This window comes from Alosa alosa, chromosome 22 (assembly GCF_017589495.1).
Source record: "Alosa alosa isolate M-15738 ecotype Scorff River chromosome 22, AALO_Geno_1.1, whole genome shotgun sequence".
NCBI classification, from domain to species: domain Eukaryota; kingdom Metazoa; phylum Chordata; class Actinopteri; order Clupeiformes; family Clupeidae; genus Alosa; species Alosa alosa.
The window spans coordinates 14,331,205-14,343,568 of record NC_063210.1 but is presented as its reverse complement, the minus strand read 5'-3'; the positions used below and the strand labels follow the sequence as shown (position 1 = coordinate 14,343,568).

At 43.9% G+C, this 12,364-nt stretch overlaps 1 protein-coding gene across 3 annotated transcripts in view; it reads left to right on the top strand.

Annotated features, from left to right (window-relative positions):
- Window positions 1-12,364, top strand: part of adkb (adenosine kinase b) — a 144,782-nt gene that overhangs the window by 64,036 nt on the left and 68,382 nt on the right. For all 3 annotated transcript variants that reach the window (XM_048233906.1, XM_048233909.1, XM_048233908.1), the window contains one exon: window positions 3,034-3,206. In XM_048233906.1, coding sequence (XP_048089863.1) covers window positions 3,034-3,206 — 173 coding nt within the window. The remainder of the gene's footprint in view (window positions 1-3,033; window positions 3,207-12,364) is intronic.

Genomic DNA, 12,364 nt, shown 5'->3' with positions numbered 1-12,364 from the left:
GATTTTGTTGGTATGTTGATAATTATATCAATATAATATATATTTATTGTATGTTTGTGTGTGCGTTATATCATATCAAAAGAACATGCATGCTTGTGTCCCAATGCAGTGTGTGTGTGTGTGCTGCTCTGTGTTTGTGTTTGTCTGAGCATGAGCAGCTAATAAGCATGGGTAGAGGGAGAATCATGGCATGGGCCAGGCTGGATATGGCAGCTGCTGTCATACCTGCCATCCCCACTCATCTCTTTTCTCCCTCACTTTCTCTCTCTCTCACTTTCTTTCTTTCTTTCTTTCTTTCTTTCTCTCTCTCTCTCCCTCCCTCTCTCTTACACACTCTCTCTCTATATCTCTCTCTCTCTCTCTCACACACACGTGGACACACTCACACCAGAACATATTTAATACCTTCTACTCCCTGGAATCCCTTGCTTTTCTCATCCCATTATCCAAACCTCTGCCATCCTGGCACGCCAGCACAAATCACCTCAGCAGTCAGAGGTGTGTGTGTGTGTGTGTGTGTGTGTGTGTGTGTGTGTGTGTGTGTGTGTGTGTGTGTGTGTGTGTGTGTGTGTGTGCACTCCTGTTCTAGCCATCAGGACTGTGCTGAAGCTCAGATGATAGAAAAAGCGCTCTTCTCTCCCCACTGAGATGTGGTTTGGTCACACTGTGATTCATTTCACACGTATGCAGGTCACCCACCCCCCTTTGCAAACCTTACACACATACACACACACACACACACACACACACACTACTCACCTTGCTCGCGCAAATACACATGTACACACTTTCTTACTTGTGTCTCTATACACACACACACACACACACACACTCACACACAAAGATGCAGGCACACCCCACTCCATACACACATAAACAGCATCACCTCATTCACAAGGGGATTCTGTCAGCAGCAAGCCAAGCACAGTCCAATGGTGAACGCAGCAAACTTAGCAGCCACATTAACAACAACAGCAGCAGCGGCAGCGGCAGCCTCCATAAATCTTAGTGAGCCAACGCTGGGATGGTCAGCCAGGGAGTTGTCTCTCCTCTCGTCCTCTGAGTCTTACCTGCATGCAGGAACAGAGTGAAGAATCGGTGAGGATAGCAAGAGGGAATGAGATGAGAAAGAGGACGAGAGGAAAACAGTGTGTCGCCAGAGAATTGGTGAACGAAAAGCTAGAATGAAAACAAGAGGTTGGAACAACAACACAACAACACATTACATTTATATAGCGCTTTTTCTCGATACTCAAAGCGCATCACATGGATGGGGGGACCTCACTAGTAACCACCACCAATGTGTAGCACCCACCTGGGTGATGCACGGCAGCCATTATGCGCCAGAACGCTCACCACACACCAAAAAAGCTAGAATGAAAACAAGAGGTTGGAACACAGTGAGAGAGCGAGAGAAAGTGTATAGCCTAAGAATCGGGACAACATGTGGAGAACTAGAGAGAGAGAGAGAGAGAAGCCACAGAATCGGTGAAGACGGCTGTAATGAAGGCGAAGAGGGTAGCCGGAGATGGCTGAAAAAGAGCGGGAGCTGGAGGGCCCCGATTGGTCTCCAGAGCAGGTGCTCTCTGGTCGGTTTCTAGACAGGAAAATGCATTAGTGTAGCTGTGAAGGCGTGAAATCCCTTCAGGCCCCAGCCAATGTGGATATTCACTTAGAGCTGGAGCTCATGAAAACACCTTGTTATTGGTACTTAGCTTAGCTGTGCCTTTTTTTTTCACTTCCCACGACAAAAAGAAACATGTTTGGCTCGCTTTCATTATTTGTGTTTTTTTTTTTTTCGAGGTGCATAATGTTCCGAGTTATTGAGAAAGCAGAAGGTATCAACTAAGCTTGGGTTTGTTTATGTGAAGTCTTGTTTACTTCATAAATTTCCCTTGGGATCCAAAAAAAAAATCTCTTATCACTCTCCCCGTCTCTCATTCAGCAGATCCCATTATCCTATTGAAATGTAGAAGTACACGCCAACGAGGCTTTTATTTTGAAGTAGTTTTCTGTGCTCTGCAGCCTTCGAGTCTGTGGCCTTGGGTCTGCTATTACATTACATTACATTTGGCTGACACATTTTTAACCAAAGCAACTTACAACATGGTAGACAACAACTCTCCCAACGATTCCTAGAACAATTTAAAGGTACAATACAGAGTACAATAAGAACGAGTGCATCAGTGAGTGCTGTTTTTATACAGTCAGGTGTCAGTTCTAGTCCGGTGAGTGCTATAATTAGCGGTGGAACTGCCTGAATGTGTCCTGCTTGCCCTTGAGATGGCAGGCTTAAGTAGCCGCATCATTGTGTGTTTTAGTGTTGTGTGGTTACATTGACCCCCCAGTGCTCCCATTAACATCTCAGTTCAGGAGGTAGCTTGCGGTGCTTAAGCGTCTCAATAGCTCTTAGGATAGCGAAGATCGACTCATCTCATGATGTTACTCTAAACATCGATTGTGCACACATTAAGTCGATAGAAGATATGCGTTTCACCTTTGGCTGTTGGACATACAGTACGATGCGTGTTATGTTTCTTTTGTATGGGTGTTTTTGTGATTGTACAAGGGTTGCTGATGTTGATATCCCGATGTTGCTGTGTGGGTTGGGTCTAGTATTTGGTTTGTTGGTCGGTTGCTTGATTCATTTGAATGGTATTAGTCCATAAACAATTCAAGACGGAACCAAAAATCCATACAGATGATTTGTAATATATTAGTATGTGACGAACGGAGAGGGAGATTTCATTCATACACTAGGGCTTCGTTCAATGTTCAATTGTATGTTTAGGTGAGCAATTGACAGGTCAGTGGTCTGTGCCATAAAAGAGATGTACTGACTTTACTGTGCTGAGGTACAATGCTATCCTGCTCTTTGGGAAAACTGAAATAAAAACTGAAGTGTCTAAAACATGGACTTGAGACTACAGTCAGTGGATCTGTCTATCTCTCTCTCTCTCTAATAATCTCTGAAGTTGATCAGGCATTTCTTGTATTATTGTAGCTGATGGAACCCCCTCTCTCTCTGCGCAGTGGATGATCCAGGAGCCCCACAAAGTGGCCACGTTCTTTGGCTGCATCGGCACGGACCGCTTCGGTGAGATCCTCAAGCAGAAGGCCGCGGAGGCCCACGTGGACGCGCAGTACTACGAGCAGAGCCAGGAGCCCACCGGCACATGTGCTGCCTGCATCACAGGAGAGAACAGGTCAGGAGTCAGTGTGTGTGCACGGGCACATACACATACACATACACATACACATACACATACACATACACATACCCATACACATACACATACACACACATACACACACATACACACATACACATGCACACATTAGGGCTGTCACTTTACGTTCGAAAATCCATTGCACAATCGATTTGACCAAACAACACAAGTTTCGAAAACTAAAATAGGGAATCGATTTTAACCAAATAAGTATGTACACTATTAATTTTAAACGAATTAAACAAATAAAAAGGATAGATGTAACAAAATTCACAAACAAGGATATAAGAATATAATAGAATTCCGAAGTGCAGTAGGCTAAGCATTTAAAGCTAAAAAGAAAATTCCCACCAATTTTACGACCGAAACAGCCGCTTCAATCACTGCTCGTGGTTTTGCCAAAAAATGGAGGACAGCGATCAACCTGTCCCAGCGAGCATGAGAGAGACGAAAGTGATAGGCCCTAATAACTTGAGGAGTTCGATGTGGAAGTACTTTGGATTTTTGTATATCAAACTATGGAGAAGAACAAAGCTGTAGGCTAATAAACTGTGCAATCGAAGTTATAATGTGGGCTTAAATTTGTTTGACATTTCTAATCGTAAACACAGACACCGCTACGTTGAAGCCTGCAGTAATGTTTGTCACTGATGTAATGGCAGTCCACTCGGCTTATTGTTTTTTGAGAATATTTCACTCATGTTTGTCAATGTGCACGTAACTTCACGCCAATAAATCAGCAGAAATATTGCTGGCTTGCGTCTACAAGCGCCCTCTTTACGTTCGTCCTAATGCCTGTTAGTTGTTTGTGGATTGGCCTATATTTGGCGTTGAAAATGGAAACGTCTTTACACACACATACACATACACATACTGTATACAAGCACACACACACGCTCCAAATCCAGACATTAGTGGAAACGTGTTGCACTCTACACAGTGAGGATGCCACAGTACACGTTACATTCCTGGAACCAATTGGTATGCCCCCCACACACACACACACACACTTCAATATGAATGATATGACATAAAGCGCTATAATGCAGTATCTGTCATTTTCTGCAATTTCCAAAACTTGCTTATTGTACCTGCAGCCTATTAGCGCTCTTTATGCAAATAGGAGTGCTCGACGGGAAACTCAGCTGACTGAGCTTAATTGTAAGTGATTAGCAAGACAGAGAAGCATATTTTTGAAGAGATACAACCGTCTTTTTCATTCACTGTGAGGGAGCAGTTCAGATTTCGGCAGGCTACAATGTCAAAGGGTAGGACCGTAAACAAATGAAGTAAAAGTCTACAAGCATTACTTTGCTGAAGCAGTCTACTCGAGCATAGACATCCCAACCTTTACAAACGCATTTCTGGGAGGTGCCATGACCGACACCCCTTTTACCCCTACACCAGAAAAATGATAGTATAATTTATTATATTGTTTTGTTTTGTTTTGTTTTTTGTTTTGTTAACCCACATAAAACAAGTTCACACACATGCCCAAACATCCAAACACAAGACTGATTAGTCTGCAGCCCACACTTCCGACAAATTGTCACAATACTGTGGCTGATATTTTAGTAGCTAAGGGGTAAATCAAACATCCATATACAAATAAAAAGAGCATCTTATTTCAATACTAGTCAGAATACACACACACACACACACACACACACACACACACACACACACACACACACACACACACACACAGACGAATGGACCAATACATACACACACACAATACGCAAGGATGCACATTGCAAGGATTACTACAAGGTCAACAGGTCACCCATCTGGTCAGCCACTTACCTCCACTTACATAGAGACATGCTATTGTGGATGCATAGAACTGCAAATTTATGTACCACACACAAATATAGACGTGAAGGAACACAAACATCTTTTGATAAACATCTTGCATGAAAGAACACACGTTTCTATGGGCAAGCACACACATGCACAGGAGGAACTGGTCTGGACCCACACACACGTACACACATACACATAGACACAGTCATATACACAAAGTCCTGTATGCTCAGGGTCTTATGTGGGTTAGGACCTGTGTCAGTCAGACGAACACACACATACACACACACACACACACACACACACACACACACACACACATACACACACAGTGCTACGTGCTCACAAACACACACACACAGTCACACTACGTAATCACACATGTCAAAGCACAGCAGGCACAATAACATGGCACGGGTCAGGGCATGTCACTCACACACATCCCCATGCGTGCCACACACACACACTGAGAGAGAGACACACACACACACACACACACACACTGAGAGAGAGACACACAGATGCACACTCAAACATGTGCAGGATTGTTGATGTAGCCTTCTGATGCATTTGCCATATTTTTTTGTGAAACGCTTCTAAGGATTTTACCGTTTCCGACCTGCTTGCCATCCTGTCCTCCCATACACCACCTACCAAAGATTCTAGAGCTCTGTTCTAGAATCTTTGCTATCTACCTATTCATTTGAACAGATGTATGAGTTTTAATTGGCCGCTCATTAGAGTGGGAGAGAAATGGGGGTGGTTTGACAGCTTCAGTACAGCAGCGAAGAGCACTTGTGGTCCTTAAAGCCTCGTTTGTCCCTTCAGAGGCTCTCACTCGTTTATCAGCAGATGGAACGCGGCCGCGTCCACAGTGGAACCCTACTGAGAGGACAAGTGAGCCTATTTGTGACACAGCCCAGGGGTGCTATTTCAGAGGACCACTGATTTCCCGAGGACAGATTCACTTAGACAGACACACACACACACACACACACACACACACACACAAACCACACACACACTCACTTATACACATAAAAACTTATGCTCGACCACATACAAACACACACACACACACACACACACACACACACACACACACACACACACACACACACACACACACACTGCAAACACCATAGCCACTCATACAAGCTTTCAGAAGATGTTTTTATGCTGTGACCTTGTGGATTGCTGAGGCGTCTCTGGTCCTCACTCAAGTGGGTTGACAGTCATTTTCTTTTATCCAACACTTTATTTGAATAGGCATGATGCAACACATATCACAGTACCAGAGCTTGCTATGGCCAATTATACAGCATATGTTCATCTTGTAGATATTTGAACTGTTTTCTAACATCTGACATTTACGAGAACAGGTTGATGAGGCAAGAACTTGGGAAAACAATAGATTGCTAATTATTCATGAATAAAGAATAATACATGTTCACACATATACTTATTGTCTCCTTATACCAGCATTAACACAGATAGCATGAACAACACAGGTGTCTAAGACAGGCATTTATAATTACTTCTCCATAGTACTTAGTTAGCACCAGAATTGTCTTCCTGAGATGAGAGCATGTTGCATTATTATGCCAAAGTCTAACATGACTATTTGTTTGGCAATTAGAGAAGTCATTAGTGCAACAAGTGCATTAGGATGACGACACTAGTAGAAACCAGCACTCCCACTCATTCTCTTAGTCAGTTTTTGTTTATGTGGTAGCCTTTGTTTTGAACGAGCCTCACAGTTGTGAAAAGGGTTCATGCTCTTCAGACACTGCCTGTTCAGTCTGTAAAATGGAAAAAAAAATCTGCTGAACAGGCTAAATGTTATTTTCTAATTTGCCGACAATATTAATTCACAGCTGTCGTAATCACAACCCTGTGGGGGGCTACTTAATTTGCATTTTTGCTTGATCTTTGTCAAATAATACGTTTTGTTAGCCTTTACAGAGGTCTTTGGGTTTCATCTTTTTAAAACCTACAACTTAAAAAAAAAAAACAACAAAAAAACAGTTCACCACCTCCTTGGGGATTATGAGCATTTATACTGTGTGATTGCAGCCATTTCTTTTTTTTTTTTACCATGTTTTGCTTTTGCATGCACAGCACACATACCACCCCACTCCTCTACACTCCTACCCTGGAAATCCAGAGTTCTCGCGAGAGCACAATGGAATTGTCTCTGCGACACACTCTGGCAAAGAGCAATGATGCACGTTACTTTTACCCCAACATTCCGGGGAACCAGCTAAACTGATGAAGACAGCGCTGCAATGTTGGAGGCCAGTACACATTGGTCATAGTGTTATCCGATTGCGTCGAAGTCCGAAATCATTCAGAGTAAACATGGCCTAGTGTTATCCAATTCCGTGCAGTGAGATTTTTTAAATGCATGCTTGTTGCCGCCCCTCGAGTTGGGCCATTACATTGTTCTTCGCCAGACCCTTAATCTTTCTAGATTATCAGGGTCTGGATTTTCCAGGCTACTACACTCCTCTATAACAATGGTAATCGGTCATGTTGAGGTTACAATACGATTTGTGCGCCATGGTGGCAGCACAAGGTATGTAATATCTATGGTTTTGGTTATGGTTATGGGATTTGTCAGACCCCTTTACCAATTTATGCCCTTTCTAATGTGATTTTAGATTTCTAAGTTTTGTACTGACCTGTGAATAGACTCTGAATCTTTGCCCAGTTCACCTGCCTCATTTCTCATTCTCCTTCCTCTGTTACTTTTTTTGCATGCCTGCATTTCATTTTAGTACAAAACCCCCCGACCTCACCCTCTACCTCCTTTTCTCAACTGTTTCTCAACTCTCTCTCTCTTCTCTCTCTCTCTCTCTCTCTCTCTCTCTCTCTCTCTAAGGCCTCAACTGAGCCAAAAACAGGGTAGGACATGCAAGGACAGGGGCATGGTTGAGCTAGGGGGTGTCGACAGGGGAAGCTGGTGGTGTGTGTGTGTGTTAGGGGGGGTGGAGTGTGCATTTTAAAAGTTTGTGTGCCAATTTTTTTTATAGTTGGTCCGCCTCCAGACACCTGAGCCAGCATCTTCAGTCCTGTGAGCGAACCTCACAGCCATCATTAGCGCGTGCACAACAACTCACTGTGTTTACCCTCCTGCACCGCACTGTGTTTACACACGCAGACATGAGCAAGAGAGGGAGAGAGGGAGGAGAGAGAGGGAATAGGAGGAAGAGAGAGGGAGATAGAGGGGGAATGTGAGGGAGGGGAGAGAGAGAGGGAGGGGGGGATAAATGGATGTGAGGGAGAGAGAGAGGGAATAGGAGAGAGAGAGGGAATAGGAGGGAGAGAGAGAGAGAGGGAATGTGAGTGAGGAGAGAGAGAGGGGGGGGTAAATGGATGTGAGAGAGAGAGGGAGAGAGAGAAAGAGGGAGGGGGGTGGATAAATGGATGTGGGCCAGTCTTTGCTCTAATCATGTTGATTAGGGCACACTAGATTTAATAAGGCAGAAGAAGATGAGAGGTGTTTATGTATCTAAGCCTCTAATGCTACCACTGCTACTGCTGCTCTTGTGGCGGCTGTGCTGTTGTGTTTTCGTTGGGTTTTAATACTCGGGAACATTGCTCAGCCTCCGCTGTAGCAAGATGTGAGTGCACGCGGCCAGGAATTTGAAAGTGCTTTTTCAGAGAGAATGTGCAGACTGCGGATTGTGTCTGGGCTTTTGAAGGAGGGGAACTGGTAAAAATGAAGTGGCGAGCTCTTTGAGAGAGCAAGTCGTTACATGGTGAGACCCGTCAGTCAGAGTCAGGAGAGAAGAGAGGAGGGGCTAGGGCAGGTCACGGTGACCAGGTGTGTGTGTTTGCTCTAAATGAGTTTGCTCTTTCACTTCATAGCCTTGGTGTTAGAGAGGGCTAAGCCTTTGGGGGTCAGTCTTAGACAAGCACATACATGTACACACACACACACACTCATACACACTCCTACACACACACACACACACACACACACACACAGCCCTGAGGGTCCGTCCGTGTCTCCTGACAGCCCCCTGTCATTGCAGAGGTTGGCTCTCATCTCTTAATGTGCCGTTCATGCCTCCCATCATGTTGAGCGGCCATTTGCAGATCAATACACCTCTTCCACACACACACACACACACACACACACACACACACACACACACACACGTGTGCACACAGACACACTCCGAGTGAAAGAAAATGTGACCCCTTTCATACACTTGACCTTCATCAGCAGCTACTGAGCATGTCAGTCATTGGTCGCCATACCGACTTGTCAGGTTCTCGGTCCTTGTCTCATTTTCTTTCTCTTTCTCTCTCTCTCTCTCTCCCTCTCCCTCTCTCTCTCACTGTCTCTTTCTCTCTCTGTCTCTTTCTCTCTCTCCCTCTCTCTCTCCCTGTCTCTTTCTCTCCCTGTCTCTTTCTCCAATCTCTTTCCTCTTTCCATCTCTTTCTATCCCACTGTCTTGGCCTCTCTCTCTCTCTCTCTCTCTCTCTTCCTCAATCTCAGCCTCTCTCCTCCATTCTCTCTCCCTGTCATCCTCCCTCTGTCTCTGTCTCTGAGGACCTGTTTGATGTCGGCTCTGACATGTGGAAAGGTCACCAGCCCTCAGTCTGGGCACGAGGAATTGCCCCCAAACACACATCTGGCACACAAGCACACACACACACACACACACACACACACACACACACACAGCCCAGCCCAGCCCTCAGGCCCCCGCTCAAAGGATCCCTCCACAGTTATTACTTCTAAGACTTTAAAGGCATTGAGCGCTAATTAATACCATGGCATTCTTTTGGATAGCTCCCGGGTTTATATTCTCTTTTTCTGTTGTGTGTTTTTTTGTTTTTTTTCTGTTCCTGGCCTATTTTCCATGTTCATTATTCATCCTCAACTCATCCACAGTTGTTTCTGTCATGTGTAATTAAGACAGAGAATGGAAGTTTTAGTACTCGGCTGGTATATTCCTTGAAAACGCCGCGTGTTTCGCTGTCACGAGGGCCTCTCTGAACACCTGGCTTTTGTGTATGAATGTGGTTAGCCTCCCAGAGCTAGCACGCTTAATTGATGCTAGTTCTATCAAATGGGCTGATTGTTTGCGCTAAGAGGAATGTTTTGTAATAGACATATGAAATCTTTTAGTAAATATAGGAAGATATATGTATGATATTTTAATGTGTTCTTGGTAATTTGAGATTCTCACATCTTTGGAGATGGGTGGATGGATGGATGGATGGGATTAAATAGATGGAGTAGGGTGTGGCGGGATTGTCACTGTTCTTGACAAATAGCACACAAACACACACACACACAGTTTATTTGCATCTTAAAGTGTAATTCTCGAGTAAAAACAACCTAGGGTCTATTTACGGTAGTTAACAACTTCAAACTTTTGACTGAGAGCAAAATTACGTTAATTGGTGGCGTTTTGAGCAAGACCGTTTATTTGCATCACTGAATGAGCTTATAGTGATGCTAACTGGGCAAGGTGCCACGTCGCTATTTTAGACCACTAACAATGCTTAAAATATAATTACACTTCTGTGGTAGTGTGGTGAGGGTTTCTACAGACAAACCTAAGTATTGTAAACTTTGAAAGTGTACAGAGAGGTTATAACAAGACCTGTTTCTTAGGAAGAAAATTCCATGGCTTCCTGGTCTGGGGCCGTATTCACAAAGCCTTTTATCTTACCACTAGGAGTACTCCTAAATCGCACTAAAAGATTTTAGCTAGGAGTTTTCCTTTAAAAGTTATTCACAAAGCCTTTCAGACCTACTCTTAGTAAGGAAAAATGACAACTCATAAACTAAGAGTGAGTCTTCGTTGCTATGGATGACGTCATTACTCATGTACGAGCTTGACTGAAGTGACCACCTTGATTGGCTGATGATTGTAACGCGGTAATGATTCCAAACACCTCCCTTACGATGATGAGTGACAGGTGACAGGTCTGAGAATGCGTACGCTACACAAGTAGTGCGAAGGACGGAATATGATGAATAAATGAATAAAAAGGGCTAGCCTAAATTAATAAAGAGTAAGGCAAAACAAATAGCCTAGTAGCCTAATGAAACATAGGCCTACGGATTAATGCAGTAGGCTAGGTTATCTTTGCAACATTATTAAATTAATCTGTCACCATATGCCTACGCTTGCAAAGAGGAGAACATTTTAATTTAATTCACAATGAAACGCTACATTTAATTTTACATGTTGACAATGAGCAGTTTTGGTTGTTGTTGGTATGCGTTATAGCATCCCTTTATGCCTACAATGCAAAATCTTCCTCGCGACATTGAAGCTCCTGTTACCGCGATACCCATTTCAAAACATCTAACATGAAATGCCACAAAAGCTGTTTGTGAATAGGTATTAGTGAGTTAGGAGTCCTCTCGACTTCTTTTAAGCTGTCCCAGACTTAGGTGCTACTTTTTAGGTCTAAAATGCTTCGCGGAATTACTTTTAGTGAAAAAATTAGAGTCCTAAAGTAAGGAGGACACGCCCCATTATTTTTAAGAGTTGCTACTAAATTCGCCACTTAGGAGCTACTTTTAGCCTTAAAATTCTTTGTGAATATGGCCCCAGGTGTTGTAAATTCAGCAGCCTCGTTCAATTGAATCCGCGCTGAACAGATCTGGCTAAAACTAAGGCATGTGTATTGAAAGATTCAGCAAGATCTGCGCAGTGCTGCAAGATCAAACGCACCTGCTGATTTGACGATACCGCTGATTTGTTAACTACCATAAATAGACCCTAGGTTGATTTTACTCCGGAGTTGCACTTTAACCTCATGGCACTGTTCAAAACACAACTCAACATTATCCAGACCTGAGCCTTCCCCTTCATCCCAGCCAGCCTGCATTTTGCCCCAGGTGAGCTCTTCCTGAGCCCGGAAAGCCCAGACAGGCTTCTCATCTGTTCCTTCAGAGGAGACAGAGGTTCATGACCCCTGAGGGAAATGATTTGGCCCTGGACAATGAGGACACGGACAGACAAGCCTTTTGTAGAAGCATGGAAATACAACTAAATGTTCTAGCTATCTTGTCAGCATTGGACTGCTCACAAGGGCACTAACCTTGATAATGCAGAGATGTCTCGTGTGTGTGTGTGTGTGTGTGTGTGTGTGTGTGTGTGTGTGTGTGTACTGTATCTATCTATTTGTCTCTATTGGAGCACATTTTTCCACATAAACTTTGCAGATGTCTCTTCAGGAAACCACATCGTGGGCCATTTCACGGCTCGCCATTGCTCAAGCATCCAACTTCTTTTTCCCCCCATGTCGCGAGTAAAGTAAAATATAGCGTCCACTGATTCCTGGCTCCG